The sequence below is a fragment of the Hylobates moloch genome, unplaced genomic scaffold, assembly GCF_009828535.3.
Source record: "Hylobates moloch isolate HMO894 unplaced genomic scaffold, HMol_V3 SCAFFOLD_11, whole genome shotgun sequence".
NCBI classification, from domain to species: domain Eukaryota; kingdom Metazoa; phylum Chordata; class Mammalia; order Primates; family Hylobatidae; genus Hylobates; species Hylobates moloch.
This window is the reverse complement of record NW_026652286.1, coordinates 19,621,375-19,642,881: the sequence shown is the minus strand read 5'-3', so window position 1 is coordinate 19,642,881 and position 21,507 is coordinate 19,621,375. Positions and strand designations below refer to the sequence as shown.

The 21,507-nt window shown below is 36.7% G+C and overlaps 2 protein-coding genes across 8 annotated transcripts in view; one reads left to right on the top strand and one right to left on the bottom strand.

Moving 5' to 3' along the window:
- Positions 1-14,582, bottom strand: part of KIF18A (kinesin family member 18A) — an 86,032-nt gene extending 71,450 nt beyond the window's left edge. For 2 of the 4 annotated variants that reach the window (XM_032166369.2, XM_058446922.1), the window contains exons 1-3: positions 14,404-14,562; positions 4,110-4,480; positions 1,309-1,466 (exon numbers count right to left, since the gene is read on the bottom strand). In XM_032166369.2, coding sequence (XP_032022260.1) covers positions 1,309-1,466; positions 4,110-4,434 — 483 coding nt within the window. In that variant the 5' untranslated portion in view covers positions 4,435-4,480; positions 14,404-14,562. Of the gene's footprint in view, positions 1-1,308; positions 1,467-4,109; positions 4,481-12,574; positions 12,658-14,403 lie in introns of those variants that run through there. The other 2 variants (XM_032166368.2, XM_058446921.1) reach the window with 2 other exon arrangements.
- Positions 14,583-14,793: 211 nt separating this feature from the next.
- The window catches only part of METTL15 (methyltransferase 15, mitochondrial 12S rRNA N4-cytidine), a 253,088-nt gene continuing 246,374 nt past the window's right edge, over positions 14,794-21,507 (top strand). For all 4 annotated transcript variants that reach the window (XM_058446368.1, XM_032166366.2, XM_032166367.2 and 1 more), the window contains exons 1-3: positions 14,794-14,862; positions 16,565-16,801; positions 20,045-20,331. In XM_058446368.1, the coding sequence (XP_058302351.1) occupies positions 20,062-20,331 (270 nt within the window). In that variant the 5' untranslated portion in view covers positions 14,794-14,862; positions 16,565-16,801; positions 20,045-20,061. The remainder of the gene's footprint in view (positions 14,863-16,564; positions 16,802-20,044; positions 20,332-21,507) is intronic.

Here is a 21,507-nt window from a genome sequence, read left to right as displayed (position 1 = left end):
TATATGATTTTAATCAATATTTGGAAGAAATTCTCAGTAGGGACCAAACTACAAGATGTTAATAAGAGATAAATTTTCTGGCACTAGAAATAAATAGGCAATGAAATCAGGGTTTTCATATTTCTGTACTGGTTTCTGAACCACTATTTGAATGCAAAGTTAGAGTGCCTGCCACTTAGTTACCATTTGTTGACTATTAAGAGGGTAGAAGGCCTCAAAGAATGATGGGGTATTTCAAAAGGACACAAGAGACAACATGAAGAAGCCTCAACTAGCCAAATCTTACACAATTTGAACGTACAAAAAATGATTACAGAAAGGGATTATCATCTATTGAATAAAGTAAAAATGCATGAGGCTGATATAACAAGGGGAAAACTCTTCCTTATAGTAGAAAGTCAATAAAGAAATGTACAAGAAATGATGGAATTTAAAAATCACCATCATCTACCATCATAATAGTAATTGATTCAGTCACCAATCGTCAGTGGATACTAATACCAATAGATAAAAGTTTGAGAAGTAAGGAATATTTACATTGTCTACATACATAGTACTTACTAATTATAAAAGGTAAAACAGTATCTTCAAAGTGGAGAAACTCTACAGACCACAGCATAATAAAACTGATCAAAGTTAACATTCCCAGTATGGGGAATAATCAATGGCTTAAGCCTTTTTTGATGCAGTAAGAAGTCAACATCACTTTGCTTGTGTTACTGTCAGTGCATAATCTGAATCTAATCATGGTAAATCCAAAGTGAGGATTTTTATAGCAGTGTTATAAAAGACAAAAAATTACAGATTAAGGAGACTAAAGAGATATAACAATACAATTTTCTTTTACAATAAAGGGTATTAATGAAATAACTAGCAAAATCTCACTAAGATCTACAGATAATTATATTGTATCATTGCTAATTTCCTGATTTTGGTATCTGTTTAGCAGTTATTTTTAAAAAAGTCCTGTTTTTACAAGTCTACAACCTAGCTCAGAAAGAAAGAAATGCATACACACACATAGAAAGCAAATGCAGTAAAATGTTAACATATGGGGGATCTGTATGAAGGGTATCTGGAAGTTCTTTGTACTATTGTTGCAACTTCTCTGTAAGTCTGAAATTTTGCCAAAGTAAAACAAAACAAAACAAAACAAAAAAAAACAGAAAAAGATGTATAACAAATATTCAAGACAAGGAATTTTAATGATTTTATATATTCACCAGAACTCTTATATAATAAAATCATTTGAATGAATCATGTCAATGATTTCCCAAAACTATTGATTAATCTAAATTGCCAACTTACCTCCAGATATGAAACTGCAGTACTACATATTTTTTCTTCTTTAATCTCATCCATGCATTTGTAAAGGTATAACATTGTTAGATACATCACTCCAGGTTCATCAGCTGATCCTAGCATAGTGTAGGTCTTCCCAGCACCAGTGGCACCATAGGCAAGTACTGAGTTTTTAAGAAAGGGATCAAAACTCTTTGTTATGACATATAACACTATTATATCTACTATCTAGTGTGTAGTTCCATGTGGATATCCTGAACAGTATCTTTAAATCCTGCAAATCCAAAATTATAGTCTTATCCTTAAAACCTGGGAATGTTACGACAAATCTACTCTTACTCCTATATTCTTTATTCTGATAAATGGTATCACTACCCCCGGCCCCCTACTCTAACAACTACTCTTTCAAAGCATCTTAAAATCTCCCTACAGATTAGTCTTCATCTTCCATCTTATTTATCCTTTGCAATTTGTAGTCATCTTTATGAAAAAGAAATTGGAATACGTTAAACCTTCTTAATTGTTCCAGGTTTACATAAGTTCAAATTCCTCACTTTGGAATATTATAAAGCACTCAGAGGGTGCCTGCTTATTTTGCCAGCCTACTGCTTCCTTGCTGTGATCTAGGGATACTTAATTATTCAGTACTCTCAGCATTTGCTTCTCCTTTCTACTCTGCTGTCTTTGTTCTGAGGAGTCCCTCTACTTGATCCAGCTGGAAAACTTCCACCTGCTTCTAAATGCTCAGCACAAATATCATTTTTCTCTGCCTTCCCTCATTGTCCTAGGCAGACACATCCACTCTTTCACTTCAGCCCTTAGTATATGCTGCATATCCACATCCCTCTCTTCTGGCATGTATCACACTGTATTTCCAATTGAGTGCTCCACCAAGGCAGAGGCCATGTATCCTTAGCACCTAACAAATCGCTTGCTACAAAGCAGGTACTTGAATAAATACCAGATAGATGCCATTTATAACATTCCTTTTTAAGTTTTTGTTTTAGGTGAATTACTTTGTTTTCAAGATTCTATTCAGTATAAGAAAGTCATGTGTGTCTTCAAACATATAAAAAATCCACTCTGTGGGCCAGGCTCGGTGGCTCATCCCTACAATCCCAGTACTTTGGACAGCTAAGGTGGGAGGATTGCTTGAGCCCAGGAGTTTGAGACCAGCCTGGGCAACACAGTGAGACCCTGTATCCACAAAAATTTTCAAAAAATTAGCTGAGGGCAGTGGCTCATTCCCATAGTCCAGCTATTCAGGAGGCTGAGATGGCAGGATTGCTTAAGCCCAGCAGGTTGAGGCTGCAGTGAGCTGTGATTGCACCAGCGCACTCCAGCCTGGGCAACACAGCAAGACTTCGTCAAAAAAAAAAAAAAAAAAAAAAAAAGACAAAGGAAAAGAAAAAAATCCACTCTGTGAATTACATATGGTAAATACCCAACACAATAATCAGTTAAGGCAATAACTTCTCATATCATTACTGGTTGAAAATATTTTTATAAATTCAATCTGTCTGCTAAACCAAATGTTAACAAACCGCAAAAATACTTTTCAGTAGGATGAATTAACATGGTGTATATTTTACTTTGTTCTATTTTATGTAAGCTGGTATACAAGGAAGTTTTAAGATGGCTTATTCTTAAGCTTATTCTTACGCTGTCTTAAAGACAGCGTAAGAATATAAAGAAAGCCAAAAAGAAACCAAAAATTCAATAGTAGTTTGACAGAGAGTCTACTTTTTTTCTTAGAGTTAAGAAGATTTCAAAATCTCTAGAGACATATGAAGTTTCATGAATGAGGAAAAGAGTATCTTCTTAAAAATGGGAATCACAGCAGTCCCAATCAATAAAACACATTCCATCCTTACTTGACCAAGAGGGTATGTCTTCCATGATAAAACTGAAATCAATCAGGAAAAGATAGTGGAACATGTTATAGTTGTGAGCTATCTTGGGGAAAATGTCATAAATACTAATAATTACAAAAATAAGATACTAATAATGGTGTTTAGTGCCTGGTAAGCATTGAATAACTGGCCATTCTGCATCTTGGGTATCTCTCTCTCTCTCTTATTTTTAAGGAAATCAACATGGCTTTCTTGAAAGGCCAAAGAAAGCACTAAAGATGCTTCTTGGGCTAACAATGGGCTAAAGGGCATGAGATAATTAACATGGGATCTTAACACTTTTACCCCCTTTCCAATTTTTATTTTAGGTTTGGGGGTACAATGCAGGTTTGTTACATGGGTAAATTACATGCTGCAGGGTTTAGTGTACAGATTTTTTCATCACTCAGGTAAGGAGTGTAGTACCCCATAGGTAGTTTTTTGATCCTCAGTCTCCTATCCTTCACCAACTTGAACATTTTTATTTCAGTGTGCCATGAAGAGAAACTGCTGCAAAGAAACTGTCAAATGTTCAGAAATGTCTGACTACTCTCCAGGAATAGATAATTACATAGGTAAGCTGTAGGAAAAGTTATAAATACAGATTATGAGAAAACTGATGTTAATTGCAATAAGCATGTGGTTTAATAACATGGGCAACTGAAAGGACAGATGTCTAGGGGCCACAGTAAGGCCCTGGAAGAGAAAGACTTACAAATGATATATAAGTTATATATGATAACTAAAATTTCAAAGAAAGTCTATATTTACGGTTCAAGTCTATTGAATTTCTTAAGAATTTTTAGCATACAAGCTCCTTAAATTTGATTATATTTAGAAGGGTCAAGTAGATGTCCCTCCTAATGCAAAAGTGAAATCGGATAGAGAAATTAAATCCCAAATTGAAACAAATACCTGTGCAATTATATCCATTCAAAAAACTACGAAGAATTGGCTTAGTAGTGTGTTCAAAAACTTCTGACTGAGTTGACGTTTCATCAAAAACAGCATCAAATACAAATTTAAGATCCTTATTTTGTCTCTTTATAACATTTTGATTTGTAGTTTTCTTTCCATGGAAAAAACTGACTTCTTCTTGTTTGGGATCAAAAACTAGGATATGTTTATCCACAACATGAACCACTTTATGAAATCCAGCTGCTTTTTCTTTAGTGTTTTCCGGACGTACACGAACTACTACTTTCATATGGTGGCACAGGTCTTCCTCAGTGACAGACATTGTTGATTATCTTGATTCCTATCTGTACAAATGCTTGAATACTTCTCTGAAATTAAAAAAGAAAATAAAGTTTTAATATCAGTTTTACTTTCATGCAAAACAACTGGCATGTAGTATTAATTCAAAAAAGATGTTAATAATTCTGTTTCACTCACTAGGTAAACACTGGGGGAAAATACATATATACATATGCACACACAACACACACACAAATATATGCACACATACACACATATGCACTTAAGTACCCTAAACCAAACAATTAAATGGCACATACATACACAAAACTATGACAAAAATCTCTTTACCTGAAATATTAGTAAGATATTTGGCTTAAACTCAAATACTATAGCTGAACCATATATAATCACAGATATGCTATCCTAAAACCCAGATTTGATTTTCACAAGCCCTCCAGCACTATTTTAGCTTAGGTCATGGGAATGAATAGAAAAGGATCTCTCAGAACCATATCAAGGTATGACTGGAGAGCCTTAGCTTGTGAACTATTTTTAGTAAAAGTGATCTTGGCTGCAAGCCCCTTGGCAGTGGAAAGTGATACATCCAGGCTGGTCTCTACCTGTATCTCAGAGGCCCATAGGGTTAAAAATAGTTCCAAGGATGCATTCAACTAACTAGCTCAGGTCTGAAGGTGATAAAGATGGCATAGACTCCTTGGTGTATTCAGAAATAGATCCTAGTCTCTGCTTTCTAATTGTGTGCAAGTTTAAGGAATCAATGATAGCAGGTTTAAAAATTATGGCCTGATTTTATGACTGGTTCACATCCAAAGAGGAAAAGTAAACAAAGTAACAAAGATCAATAATTTGGAAGTCTCAACTATTTGGAAAATAATCTAGAATCTGAAGACCCAAAAACCAAAACAAACAAACAAACACCACAAAACAAAACACAACACCCCAAAGCAACAAGATCTGAGTAAGGACCAAAAGGAGGTGAGAGACTTAGGACGATCCTGCAATCCCACTTCTGAGTATATATCCAAAGGAATTAAAATCAGTATGTTGAAGAGATATTTGCCCTGCCATGTTCGCTACAACATTATTCACAATAACTAAGATATATAAACAATCTAAGTGCCTATCAACAGATGAATAGATTGAAAAAATGTGGTGTATGCACTCAATGGAATACTATTCAGCCTTAAAAAAGAATAAAATTCTGTGATTTATGACGACATGAATGAATCTGGAGGGCATTATGTTAAGTAAAATAAGCCAGGCACAAAAAGACAAATATCACATGATCTCACTTATATGCAGAATCTAAAAATATGAACACAGAGGAGTAATGGTTACCAGAGACTGAGGAGGGTGGCGTGGGTGGTAAAAGGGGAAATGTTGGTCAAAGGGTACAAAGTTTCAGTTATACAAAAGGAATAGTTTTGGTGATCTATTGCACAGTAAGGTGACCATGGTTAATTGCTAAGTGTACATTTTAAATGTTCTCACAACGAAAAAATGGTATGTGAGGTGATGGATATGTTAATTAGCCTGATATGCTCATTCCACTATGTACACATGTATCAAAACATTACATTGCATCCTATAAACTTACACACTTTTTGTCATTTGTAAGTTAAAATAAAAGAGACAACAATAATAAATTCACCCAAAACAACATTTAAGTAAGGACTTGAAGGAGGTGAGGGAGTTAGTCATACAGGTATTGTAGGAAGTGTTTCCCCATACAGAGAAAGACCCAGGGTGCTACTTTATATGTTGGCCAGAATGGAGTGAGGAAAGGGGACTGTAGTAAGACAGGAGATGAGAAATGGAGGCCATTAAAAGAACTTTGTCTTTTACTCTGAGTAAGACAAAGAACAACTGGAAGTCGTTTTGAGCACAGGAGTGACATAACCTATCACCCTCACTGCTATGTAGATAATATAACAGACTAGCCTATTGAAGTAATGTAGACAAGAGACAACTCTGTCAGCTCAGACTAGGGTAGTGGCAGCAGAGGTGGTAAGTGGTCAGATTATGGGTGTATTCTGAGGGTAAAGGTGACAGAATTTACTGACAGGTAGATGTAGAGTGAAAGAGAGAGACAGGATTGAAGAACAACTCCAAGGTTTTTGGCTTGAGAATTAGAAGGATAAAGTAGTCACCAACTGAGATGGAAATAAGAAGCAGGGCTTTTTTTGGCAGGGCAGGGAGTGGTGGGAGGCAGGGTCAGATCAGAAGTTCAGTTTTGGATAGCTTAAGTCTCAGAGTTTTGACAGACATCCAGGTGGAAATGTCAGGGCAGGTGGAAGTTAAGAAAATAAGAAAATAAAGGCTGTCCTCAGTCTTAATGCAGTATTAAGCTTTAAAAACTTTTGGGAAATCCTAAATAAAGGAGGAAACAGTGATCTATTGTGTTAAATACTGCTAATAGTTTAAGTACTTACTGAGAATTAACCATGGGATTTAGCAACACAGAGGCCATCGAGAAAAGCAATTTTGGGGCGGTAGTGGGGGAAAAACCCGAAAGGAGAAGATCCAGAGACAAGGTATATGGAAAGGACTGTTCCAAAGGGAGGAGAAAAATGGTGTGAGTGAAGGGGGGGGGTGTCAAAAGATGTTTTGTTTGTATTTTTTTTAAATGGGAGAAATAGCAATATTAAAGCTGAAATATGTCACAAAACCACTCAGCCATATACTTTTGGACAGAATTCAAGTAAGGACAGAATTCAAAGGAATCTAAAAGCAGTAGATGCTAGACATATCTTTGCCTTTTTAGGACTCTGTCTTTAGCCAAAAATAGAATACTGAAAAGGAAGGGATGGTCATTTGGATTCTAACAGTCAGGTCCCAGGTGAATTACTACTTTGTTTTCCATCCCTGAGCTTCTGTCTAGCCAAGTGTCACAAAGCACCTACACCTCACTTTTATGACCTTGGACAAATTACTTAACCCCATGAGTCTCAGGTTTCTATTTGTATAAAAGATGTAATAATATCTCAATGCTTGTTGCAAAGGCTAAAAGAGGTAAGTATTAAGGTATTCAGTAAATATCAATTCTCTTCCTATCTGCCCCACTCCTGCTTCTTCTTGCCAAAGAGACTGAGTTCATCTTTGAGTTTTTCTCAATGAGCTTATGACTAGCACTTTGGGTAGGCCAATTCTTCCTTGCTTAGAACTGCCCTGTTATAGGGCATTTAGAACTGCCCTATTAGAGGATGTTTGGCATTTCTCTCCCCTGTCTATTAAAGGCCAGCAGTGTCCCATATTCCTTGTGATAACAAAAACTATCTCCTACACACATTTCTAAAAGCTTTTAGAAATATTCAACAATATTTTAACAGATATACTATTTTTAAATGATAGATTAAATATACATAAATGAAAGTGTTAACAAAGTAAACATAAAATACTAAGTGATTATTTCAAAATAAACCTTAGACTCTCAAGGCTGGAGGATATCCCTCCCTAATTAATTAGTTAATTAATTCATGACAACTATTACATGTTGGAGCCAGGCGCCTAGGTTAAAATCCCAGCTCTATGACGTACTGACTGTGATAGTGGATAAGTTACTTAACCTCCTTGTGGCTCAGCTTCCCCACCTGTAAAGTAAGACTAACAACAGTACCTACCTCATAAAGTTGTAAAGATTACACACTTAGAACAATACTTTGTACAGAGTATGAACTACAAGTGTTTGCTATTATTATTTACAGTGTAGTGAGGGAAACAGATATTAATAAAATATTGACACAAACATGTAAAGGTATAACTGTGACAAGTGCTGTTATAGGGAAAAGGTTAACAGTGCTCTATAAGACTATAATGAGGGGATTATTTAAGTAACATTCCAGGGAGAAATTTGGACAATTACCTAAAGGAGTGAGGACTAAACTCTGATTTTTTATTTTGCCCAAATTCCTACCTAAGGGGTCTGGGGAGTCACGCCCTATAAATCATAGATTTTCATCAGATGCATTTTATTGGACCCCCGTATATTGTGACTTGCTTTTCAATCTGACTAAGGCATAACATTATGAGACAAAGAAAAAATATTTAACCCCCAAAATATATTTACTTGCCACGTCTTGAAATTGCCCTGCGAAGTCTCTTGTCGGAAAAATCCACATTCTATAGAGAATTCCCTTCCCTCTTTGTTTTCCTCTTTTCTTTGCAGCTCCAGTAGATAATCAACTAAAAGCCAGGCACCCTTTTTGCTCTGAGGAGAAACATTTTACAACTTGCTCTCTCTCTCTGAAGTTTGCTGAGAGCTTCCTCCGAAAAATAAAACTTGGTCTCCACAATTATCTTTAACCTGAACATTCCTTTCTATCAATCCCAGGTCTTTAGACAAACTCAACCAATTGTCAACCAGAAAATGTTTAAATTAACCTATAGCCTGGAAGCCCCCACTTTGAGTTGTCCTGCCTTTCTGAACCAAACCAATGTATTTCTTAAATGTATTTGATTGATGTCTCATGCCTCTCTAAAATACATAAAACCATGCTGTACCCTGACCACCCTGGGCACATGCTCTCAGGACCTCCTGAGGGCTGTGTCATGGGCCATGGTCACTCATATTTGGCTCAGAATAAATCTCTTCAAATATTTTACAGAGTTTGACTCTTTTAGTCAACAGAGTTTAAGTATAATGTCAAACATAACTTTGTTTCACAACTAGTTGCATATTTTAACAAAGACACTGATGTTAATTTTTAAAGTATCATGTATTTCCCTACCTTTTAAAAACAAATATGTGGATAGAATTTTCTTAATAAAAATGCCTAAGGTCAACAGAATCATCAAATGTAAAAATTAATCTATGTTCAAATATACTTACATCTTCAGGAATTAATGAGATCGTTCCTACATTATTATGTGGTGCCTTCTTTGTTTTCTAGGATGGCTGACTAAAAGAAATGAGCATTTAGTTGATTCTGAATAAGGCACACAGAGAGTAAATTCTTTAACCATGTTTAATATGAAGCAGCAAAAGAAAAGCCTAAATATTGTTATCTGCACAAGAATGTGTGGATTCACAAATTCTTTTCAGACAGCTGTTCAGAAGATAGTATTATAGCCTCTGATCAATTTTGTCACATCTACTCCTAAGTGGTATTTACTGAACAGAATCCAAAGAGCAAACTGGTAGGATTTCATTGGTGGAACTAAAACATGAAAGACAGATACTTCCAACATCATTGTTCATTATAATCAGGTTGAGCATTCCAAATTTGAAAATCCAAAATCTAAAACTTTGTGAGCACCAACATGACACTGAAAGGAAATGCTCATTAGAGTATTTTGGATTTTCAGATTAGAGATCCTCAACCAGTAAGCACAATGCAAAAATTAAAAAAAAAAAAATTCCAAAATTCAAAAAAAACTTCTGGTACCAAGCATTTTATATAATAGATACTAAACCTGAAGAAGAATATTTGTCTACTCCAGAGACAGTAGGTTATCAAAAAAGAAGAATGAAGGGGCTAAGGAAGGGGCTTCACTTGCTAATGTATAAAACAAAAGGGTTAGATTATGTGATATGGAAGGTCTTTTTCTAGCTCCAAAATTTTATGATTATTATGCATGATTAGAAAAGGGTACAAGAGAATAAGAAACGACAGTTAATATATCCCTATTCTCTCGTAGAGAGTCTAGTATATAGTAAATTTTCAAATATACCAATGAATGAATTAATAAACCATAAAAAATGCTCACAGACCCCAAAAAGCTATTTACTCATTTAGAGTAGAGGGAAACAGAAAATGTATATCTCCAAGAGAAACAACATATTAGAGTACAATAGTTGACAACAACAGTCAATCACAATGAGAACCCTGAGGCATCAAAAAGAAAAAAATAAGAAAGAAATAATGTTCCCAATTTCTAGTTTAGAAAATTAAAGAAATGGCAAGATCAGGTTTTATTTTCATCATTGAGTGTGGTTAAAATACTTTATTACTTAGCAAAGCTAATATTCAATTTTCTGGAAGATTCATTTATGTAGAACAGCTCATGCCTCTGCAATGTTTAATGAGGTATTAAAATCTATTTATCCTGAATACGTGCATGGTAATAAGCCAAGTTGAACAGGTCAATTTTTAACTTATAACATATGTAGCTATTGCTCATCCCAGATTAAAGATTCACCCCTAATTATATGCAAGTACAATAAATTTTATTTAATTCATTGATTGTATGCACTGATACTCTCTTCAAAAGCATTCAGATCATGATACGTATTGCATGTCATTTACCTGCTCCAAACTATCCAATGACTTCTCATCATAATAATAAAATACAAACTCCTTACCATGGCCTATAAATTCCACATATGGCCCTGTCTACCTCTCTGACAATGACTTCTGTTGCTGTCTCCCCACTTCATTATTCTGCTTCAGCTGCAATGACTTTCTTAGCATTCCTAAAACACTTCAGTCTTGTTTTGGCCTCCTAGCTTTTGTATTTTTGCTTACTGGCAGGCATTACCTCCAGATATTTGCAAATTGTAATCCCTCACTTCATTATTCAGGTCTCTGTTCAAATGCCGCTTTACAGAGGCTTTCCCTAAAGAATCTATCCAAAATAGTGTCACCCTGCCTTTGCTTCTCCAATCCCTTACTAGGTTTATTTTTCTTCCTCGAATTTAGCACTAATTGGAAAGTATATATTATCTGGTTACATATTTATTGCTTGTTTTCTCTCTAGAATGTAAGCACTGTGAGAGCATGGAGTTCATCTGTACACCAGCACCTAGGACACTACTTGTCAAATATTTAGGACCCAATATATACTTGTTGAGTAAATGAATGAATAAACCAGTAGAGTTTTAATAGACTTATAGCATGTTACCATTTGTATTTTTAAAAGATATATATGTACATGCATGGTCATTCCCAGAAGTGTACACAAGAAATTGATAATAGCACTTTCCACATAGAGGGGAAATATGAAGGTCTGAGTGAGAGACAGGTTTATTTTTCATTTCATACTCTTTTGTAATATTTAAATTTTAAACAAGGTCTAGGTATTTTTATTTCAAAACAGACAAACAACAATAAAACCACTATTAAAATTTACCTTAATTGCAACATTTAATTTAGTAACAAGTTATATTTTCTATTGAGCTCATATCCCACAAATAGAAATATAATAACAGTTGACATACTCTTATTAAATCCTCATAACAACCTATGACATAAACCCTGTACTGTCATTCCTATTTTATTAAGGGAGAAAGTGTAGTACAGAGAAATTAACTGGCTAAAGTCACACAACTGAGGAAGCACATGACATGGGATTTGAACTCAGACTGACTGAATCTAAAGGCCAAGTACTTAATCACTACTCTCCCTGATGTAAATATATAACCCTCAGAAATTTTCTTATAGAAGTTAAAAATATATATATTGCTTACTTTTTTAGAAATTTTAAAACATTTAATTGGCAAAGATTGTATATAATCAAGATGTACAATGTGATGGTCTCATATTCTTATACACTATGTAATGATTACCACAATTAAATTAATATGCCTATCACCATTCATGCTATACATTAAATGCCCTGAACTTATTTATCTTATAACTTAAAGTGTAACCTTTGACCAAAATCTCCCTATTTCCCCCAAAACTCAGCTTCTGGTACCACTCTCTTATATTTGCTTACTTTTGATAGAAACCTCAGGGCCTGGCACAGGGGCTCTTAAATGTTAAAATAAAACTGATTATGAGTTCTCTGTACTTGTCAGATATCACACAGTGGCCATTCTCAATAAGTATGCTTTTATATAACAGTGCTTAGATTAGGTTGATATGGTGATAATTATTAATGATGAACAACAATGCTTTTCATTTGAGTACGTACACTCTGTCTCATGCATAATAGTAAACGCTTGACATTCGTCATTGCATTCAATCCTTATAATAATCACGTAAGGTAGGTTGTAGTATTATTTCCATTTTACAAAAACAAAGACTTAGCCTTAGGATAAGTAACTTTTCCAAGATGATGTAACAAGTGGGGAACCAAATGTCAAATATAAGTCAATTAAGTCAAAGATTCACCCCTAATTTTATGAAAGTACTATAATAAATTTAATTCATTGATTGTATTCACTGATACTTTCATCAAAAGCATTCAGATCATGTGATGCATCACATGGCATTCACCTGCTCTAAAGTCTCCAATGACTTCTCATCAGAAGAATAAAATGCAAACTCCTTACTGGGTACAAATCCAAAGTCCATGTTCTTAACAGCTAGGTTCTACTGGAATCAGAAGAGAGTGCTTCCAAACAATGATACAGAAGTAGAGTGACAGTTATGATATATTAAATACAAACTCAAACCTGAATTAGATTCAGATTCAACAAACACTGTATAGGACTGAAAACGATACTCAACACCATCATCTACAGACTTTATCCATCTTAAAGCTCTCTTTGGAATATCAGTCTTGGGGGCACTACTCCCACTAACTTACAACCATCAGGGAAGAATAAAAAGTTCAGCTGGAGGGAAGGCCGGCACTGACAGCTGAGCTATTTTTTTTTCCTCAGTTTTCAGAGTTGTCAGCAAAAAAAAAAAAAAATCATTTTTATCGTGTCCCTTAATTGATTTGGGGTATTTCTATGATGGGAGAAGATGAACTTTTAATATAAAAATATTATATATTTGTAAATACTTTTCAATAATAGAAGAGGAAGGGCTGGGTGCCCTGCCTCACACCTGTAATTCCTGCACTTTAGGAGGCCGAGGCCGGCAGATGGCTTGAGGTCAGGAGTTCGAGACCAGCCTGGCCAACATAGTGAATCCCTGTCTCTACCAAAGATACAAAAATTAGCCAAGTGTGATGGCAAATGCCTGTAATCCCAGCTACTCGGGAGGCTGAGGCACGAGAATTGCTTGAACCCGGGAGGTGGAGGTTGCAGTGAGCGGCGATCACGTCACTGCACTCCAGCTTGGACCACAGAGCGAGATTTTGTCTCAAATAAACGAATAAATAATAAAAGAGGAGATTAATTACTACTATTAAAGGCAGATAATCTTTTAAAATTTTTTTCTTTGTGATTGTGCTTTGTAGATAATCTTTGTTTATTGAAATAGTTCTCACAAAATATGAACTTAATAAGAAGCACTATCTAGTCATTGGATATCACATTCTCTAGCATCAAAGTTCATAAAAACCTTCCAAAAATGAAACATGAGGCTAGACGTGGTGGATTGACATTAACAATTAAAATCTGTAGAGTGCCTAAATTTCTACCTAATTATCCATAATCTAAACTATATATTATACCACAAAATCAGTCCATTCTGGTCAAATACTCTCTTCTCATACAATAAACAGCAGTCAGTCTTGGCTTCTCTGTAACTGAGCGACTAATGAGCTCCCCCCCCCAAAAAAAAGTCCTGCGGAAACCAAGAACAGACTATAGGACGGATTCTCAATGTTTACAGTTTAATTTCATTTGCAGAGCATTTGCCAAACAGTATCTCTTCCGTACCTCATCTGATCCTCGGCAATCCCGTTAGGCAGTCAGAGCGGGTTTTATCTTGATGCTACCTACAGTTGGGGCTCAGGAGGGGTTCCCGATTGACCAGTGCAAGACTAACACTTAAAGCTCGTCAGACAAAAATTTTATGCAGTGATGAACAAAAGCTCCTCGTTTGATAGGTAAGCCCCGGGGTACGCTTATATGTGCCTCTGAAACAAACACTCCGAATTTGGAGTCCGGAAAAAAGCTGACACTACAAGGTGCTGGACAGTTAAAGTTCTCTGCCAAAGTCTGGGAAAGGGGCCAAGATGCCCTTTAAAACTTAAGACCTTCCTCTCAGAACTTAAGGAGATCCCTGCCCTTCCAGCTGAGCAGTCGAGGATTACGGTCAAGCAGAGCTGTGCTCTTCGCCGGTTCTCGAATCCCCTTTTCCTTTCACTTTCTCCCCAGGGACCCTGATCCCCCGCCCCTCAACGCTTCTGTGTTTGTCAAGAAGCCTACCTGGTCTTCTAGACCTGAAGCGGCAGGACCCTTCGTTCCCAATTATATAGGTCACCAAAAGGAGTGTCCCAGAGTCAAGTTTTACCTTCATGTGCCTCTCACTCACTTCAGGCCCAGGCCAGGTTACCGCAACCACTTCACTTTAATGTCCGCCTCAGACTCAACCACAATATTCAAACCCAAGCCACTTTCCTCAGCGCTTCGTTTCATTGGCTGCCGCGCGCGTGATGTCATCACGTCGGACGCTGTCACGGCTCGCGGCAACTTGGCGCCAAGTAGCTCAGCCTGGCGGCGCAGGGGAAGCCCTTTGCTTGCTCGTCACCGTGGCAACGCGCGCGGCCGTTTCCGGAGGCGGTGCCCAAGGTGGGCGGGGCTAGGCCAGAGCTGCTGGTGGGAGGCAGCCACTTGAGATCATCAGGCCTCCTCTAGACCGGCGGGTGCCCGGTCGCAGAGTTAAGGGTGTGAGTGAGACTGGTGCGGGCAGGGGTTGGCCTATGCCCTCTGCTAGGGGGAGGGGTGGAGTTTGGGTGTGGATTAATGGGTTCTGGGTGTTTATTTTCTTTTCTTTGAGTAGTGAGGCGTCCAGGAAGTTGTAGGGACCTGTTTCTTCCAGACACATTAATATGGGCCAAAATGTGGGGTCTCTTCACCTGAATTAATTGGAGATCTTTTGGGTTGAGGCCTCAGGACTTCCAGGCCTACTCCCATTAGTACTGACTGTGAAACTATTTTCTGTTTGGTTACTTTTTACATTCTCTGTCTAATGATGGCATAACAAAATAAAGATTTTGGCTTGGTTTGTTATTAGGTGAAGTGATTTTTTTAAGTCCCAGGTTATAAATATTATTTCAGAATATACACTTTAAAAAGAGAGAAAATACCTGGAACAAATGGGAAATATGTTTGCTAAAATAACTTTATTTGGCAGGGTGTTTTTAATAACAGTATCTGAATTTCATTGTTCTATATATTACTGTTATTGTATCCATTCATTTAGCAATTATTTAGATTTTAGACACACAATAGTATACAATAGAATCCAACTCTCTTCCCTCTTGGAGCTTATATTCTGTTGATTCAGTATCACTTTATAAATAGGATGACTCATACCCATGCAGAGTATTATAAATGCAACAATATATGGAAACCTCTGTATTATGGACATTTATTTCCTGTTGGGGAATATCGGGAGTATTGTGTACTGTATATGATGCATGTTATATTATTGTTTCTGATCGCTAGACAGAGGATCAATAAAGCTACTACTTATTTTTGGCTGTATTACGTGTATCTTAGCTAATGAAATGGTTATTTGTGTGCTGCTGGGCTTGGTAATAAAATCGAGATGTCTTTATTTCCAGTAAGAACTCATTGTATAGTACTTTACGTTTTGACTTCTCAGGTATTTTATTAGTCCCTTTACATGTGGTCTCTCATTTAATTCTCAAAACAGCCCATGAGACATAAGTAATATTATTTTCATTTTTCTGAGAGAGAACTGAAGTTTTCAGAAAATCCCTAACACAAAATTTTGTCTTGAACTATACAGGCAAGGCAATTCAGAATTGAGTCATTTGTCTCTGAAATACTTTCTGGATTAAGTGACATTAAGAGAATATCTTAATGCAGTCTGAAAATATGCATATTTTGCCAGTTGCTTGTAAAATCGCATGGATCATTGGTGAAGAATAGAAGTGTTTTAAAGTTTGTCTTTTGTGACACCCACATTGTATAAGGTTTATCAATGCCACAGATGTTTTCACACCTAATCCAAGTACTTTAGATTTCAAATTCAGTGTTACACTTGCCATTTAACAGTGTTCAGATGATGAGGTCCATATTTTAAAGGAATTGTACATTTGGTTAAAGCAGAGAGATTTTGACATTACAATCAATCCCACTACTGTGCCATCTTGCTCATTGTAGTTTCTAAACATGCAGAGCTAATGAGAAAAAAATTCCCACTTTTAGTTAAAAATTGGAGTATAACTGCTGTGTTAACAGAACACAAGTATAATATACTTTCATTGTAAACCGAAGAGTAGAGATAAGGATAAATGAAAAGTTAGATTTAAAGTTGCTTCAGACCAAAAAATAAAAATGGAAAAAGTAAAAGTGAATTTAAATATGGCAACAGTGAGGTCTTATTTATTTCCCCCAGGAAAGTCGTTTGGAAACCCCAGCGCCAACAGGACCCTTTGGCAGCTGAGGCTGGAAACAGCGGAACCAAAGGCAGACGGTCCTCAGTTGCTTGGGCGGACGTGGACCCAATCTGTCCGTCCTTGCAAGGTTCCCCCAGGGGCAGGACCTAGACGTGCGGCACGTTCAGGTTCTCCGGGACCGTAGTGGTAGTCGCTGGCCCAAATTAGAGGCCAGCTGAGAAGTCTTCGTGCTTCAGGTGAGGAGAAGGGGACCGAGTCCCGGGAACTCTTTTTGGAAACCACCAAACCTTTGGGGGTACTCCACAGGGGTCACTGGATTCGTCCGGAGCAAAAGAAAAATACGCCCCTGATCCTCTCCCCCTCTTCAACACGCCTTCAACCTGGGTTTGGAAGTTTCCGACTAGTTTTTCCTCGTCAGAGCGTAATTCTTAGGCAAAACGGTGTATTTTTCTCTTTCCTTAGAACCTCTTTCACTTTCTCAGCGTTCGTGTGCCAGCCGCCACGTCGCGTTTTTGTCCTTAAAAATTACGTTTTCAAACAGGATTTCCCTGCAAGAGAATATTGACTGCAATGGTTATAATTGTTAGAGCCCTTGAGGGAGTATCCTTCATGGGCATCACTCACCTGTGTGTTTTCACAATTAAAAGAGTAATCTGGCCAATTTTGTGCTCTCAACAGCCAAAAGTGAACTTTGCTTGTAGAGAAAAGTTAAATGACTTAACTAGGAGATCACAGAGGCGGTTTTCCTGACGCCCTGCTTCCTTCCTTATGACCAGAGGGGACTTAATCTTAAATCATTTAGGATGGCTGGCTCCTAGCAGACTGCAGGAGAGCGCTAAGTTGTCTGGTAGGAAACTGGGCTCCAAAAGAGAAGAATATAATTTTCTTTTTTAGCATGCCACACCCCCAGCTTCTATTTTTTAGGGGGGTATTGCAGGAAACAAGAGGCAAATGAACTATTTGTCACCCTTTCTCCAGGTTGACCCAAGTTGGCAGGCAATTAGTTCATGATAAAATATTCAGGCTTTGTGCCTTGACCATAGTTGAATAAACACATAGAAACTGAATGCAGTAGAAAAAAATTAAATGCAAGTGATAGCGTTTTTTGTTTGTTTGTTTTTCCCTCGCTACTCTGCGTTTTCCTGTATGGTTCTTATTCCTATATTAGAATTGTTGATACTACTTTTCTTTTTAGTTATCAAAATCTAGACATATAGGGTAGGTTGTTCCAGAGTTCACTTTTTAGGCCTATACATTGTACATTCATTATTGGGAACTCCGCAGCATACTGTTATTTTATTTTATTTTTTTTTTGAGACAGAGTCTTGCTCTGTTGCCCAGGCTGGAGTGCAGTGGTGCAATCTCGGCTCACTGCAAGCTCCGCCTCCCGGGTTCACGCCATTCTCCTGCCTCAGCCTCTCCGAGTAGCTGGGACTACAGGCGCCCGCCACCACGCCTGGCTGATTTTCTGTATTTTTTTTTAGTAGAGACGGGGTTTCACCGTGGTCTCGATCTCCTGACCTCGTGATCCGCCCGCCTCGGCCTCCCAAAGTGCTGGGATTACAAGCGTGAGCCACCGCGCCCGGCCTCATACTGTTATTTTTAAGTGGAGCAGAGCCAAGCCATAGGATGTCGGTTCCTTAATAAAATGAATCTAATTTATGAGATATTACAAATATATAGTCAATTTAATTGAAGTACTATTAAATTACATAAGTGGATTAAATAGTTCCAGTGGGCTATGTTTATAGCATGGAGATTGAGTTCAGGCTCTGGGGATAGACTGTGTTACAATTTTAGCTTTACGGCCCTCTAGCTATGTGGCCTTTGGCAAATTACTTCTCTGTTTTCCCTATCTATAAAATGGGAATAATAATATTTCAAGAGTTGTGGTAAGGATTGAATGAGGTAGTGCATGTAGTGTGGTTATAATAGTAAGTGGTGCTTAGTAAGTGCTAAATAAATGTTAGCTATTATTTTGTAAACTGTTAGAAACACTAAGTCAGAGGGTAGTTGAGCTTACTTTTGTATGCTTTCCGGAAACCTTAGGCATAGTTAATAATTTGGCTATTTTGTTGCTGCCAAGCAACCAAAAATCTACTTAGATCACTCATTTTTCTTCCCCCCACGTTTTTTCAGTGTCACATTTGCCACACAATTCTGCAGATTATGGCTTTGGTGAAGTTAACATATTATCCTCAAGGTAACATCTTGTTGATGTTACATCATATTTGTATTTCTTTGTGTTTTATTACATGTGATCAGCTTTTCAACGTTTTTAATTTTTTTTTATTGCAAAAGGAAAGACAGATATATTTAAGTGGGATTTATGCTTCTTGTAGTATTTTGAGAACATATGGTTTTTGGTGGGTTCAGTCACACAGGGGAAATTTCCCAAAGTGAGGATTGATAACAATGCTAATTCTGTGGAGTCTGGAATTAATCCATTCATTCATTTTCTTCAGAAAACAATTTATTAAGCACTGATATGCATCTTATTTTGTGTATATGAAGGTGTCGGTCATATTCTTAAATAACTAATAACCTGTGAGGAAAAAATAGTGTTAATTGGATAGTGTCAAATGGTGTTTACTGTGGTAGTATCAAAAACTTTGCTTGAAACCAGCTGGGTATAAAATGCATGATGTTTTCAAAAGGTCTCCTGTTAATATGTTTACATAAATCTTTTTTTCTTCTGCATTTTAAAGAGTTATGGATTGCTGAAGAAAATGGAGCACATATGGTAAATCCAAGGAATATATCAGTTATTTGTTTTTTGGGTGCCGAGGACAGATAATTAAAGGTAGACATGAAATACCGAAGTGTGCTCAGTTGAGTGTTTATACAGTCATAGTTTAAACTGATATACACTCCACTGATACAGGGTACAGGGAGATGAACTCATCAGACAATCAGACTGATAGACTGATTATCTTTTTTATTTTTTGGATGTGCATGCATAGTCTTTTCCCAGGGATAGTCTCCGAAGATGAGAATTTAGCATTGTGAGAAAAACAAATACAAGAGCTTGAAATAGAAGACCATCTGAATCTAAAATATGATACTTATAATCCGTTCAGTCATCCTGATTACTTTTCAAATAAACAGTTTTAATTCATTGAATCTACTTTTTAGCCTTAATTAAAATTCAAAAAAGTATAGTATATTTCCTAAAAATGTTGACCTAATAATCAATTTTCATATCCCTAATGGTTAAAATGTTAATGATATTAGAATGTATTAGGCTACATTAAAAATTGTATTTAAATTATGTTTAAATTATGTCTCTGGGTCCTCTTAGGTTCCTTGCTTTGTATATATAAGAAGGGTTTGTCACCTTTACTTGTTTAAGGTGTTAGGATCATGAGTCTTAACTTTTTTTTGATGTGCTAAATATTGCATATTAATTTGATTTTCCCTGAGTATTAGAACATTCTTTTAAAAAAGTCCAACTATCATATTTTAATTTTTTTTTCTAGATTTGTTTAACTACAAAATGCTTCGGTATGCATATTTTTGTAGAATGTGTAAAGAATGCCTTTCATGTTGGTTGGAATCTGGCATACCTAATTTAGGTGTCTGGCCAAAAAGAATACATACTACAGCAGGAAAATATAGAGAATATGAAGCCCGGGAGCAAACATATCAAACTCAAGCCCAGGAGTTACACAGATCTCAAGACAGAGATTTTGAAACTATGGCTAAATTACATATTCCAGTAATGGTGGATGAAGTTGTTCATTGTTTGTCACCACGAAAAGGACAGGTGAGTTGAATTTTTATTTTTTAACAAGTTTTTTGTTGAGATAAAATTCGCTTATTGTAATATTCGTTATTTTAAGGTATTCAATTCAGTGGCCTTTTAGTATACAGATGAACCCCAACTGTTGATGGTTGATGCGAAAGTGATGCACATTCAGTAGAAATTGTACTTTTCAGTAACATACAACCATGCTTTTTTTAACTTTCAGGACAATATTCATATAAATTACATGAGATAGTCAATAACTTTATTATAAAATAGGCTCTGTGTTAGCTGATTTTGCCTAACTGTAGGGTAACGTAAGTGTTCTGAGCATTTTTAAGGTAGATTAGGCTAAGCTATGATGTTCGGTAGGTTAAGTACTTAAATGCATTTTTGATGCATGGTGTTTTCAACTAATGAAGGGTTTTTCAGGACCTAACCCCCTTGTAAGTTGAGGAGAATTTGTATTCATAAGCTTATGACCACTGTTTAATTGAGGATTGTGTTTGTCACCCCAGTATGAAACCCCATTCCCATTAGTATTCACTCGCCATTGACATCCTTCCCCTAGCCCCTGACAACCACTAAGCTATTTTTTTGTCTCTATGAATTTGCTTATTCCAGACATTTCATTTAAATGGATTCATAGATATGTGGCATTTTTTATCTGCCTTCTTTTACTCAGCATGTTTTCAGGGTTCTTCCATGGCGTTGCATGTATCTGTACTTGGTTCCTTTTTATTGCTGAATCATTGCATTGTATGGATGTGCCACATTTTGTTTATCCATTAACCAAATGATGAGCATTTATATTGTTTCTGCTCTGTGGCTATTGTGAATAATGCTGCAATGAACATTTGTGTACAAGTTTTCTTTTTTTTTTTTTTGAAACAGAGTCTTGCTCTGTCACCCAAGCTGGAGTGCAGTGGTGCAGTGGTGTGATCTTGGCTCACTGCAACCTCCACCTCCTGGGTTCAAGCGATTCTCTTTCTTGAGCCTCCCAAGTAGCTGAGACTATAGGTGAACCGGCTAATTTTTGTATTTTTAGTAGAGATGGGGTTTCACCATGTTGGCCAGGCTGCATGAACTCCTGACCTCAGGTGATCCTCCTGCCTTGGCCTCCCAAAATGTTGGGATTACATGTGTGACCCACCATGCCCAGCCTTGTACAAGTTTTGGTATGGACATATGTTTTCA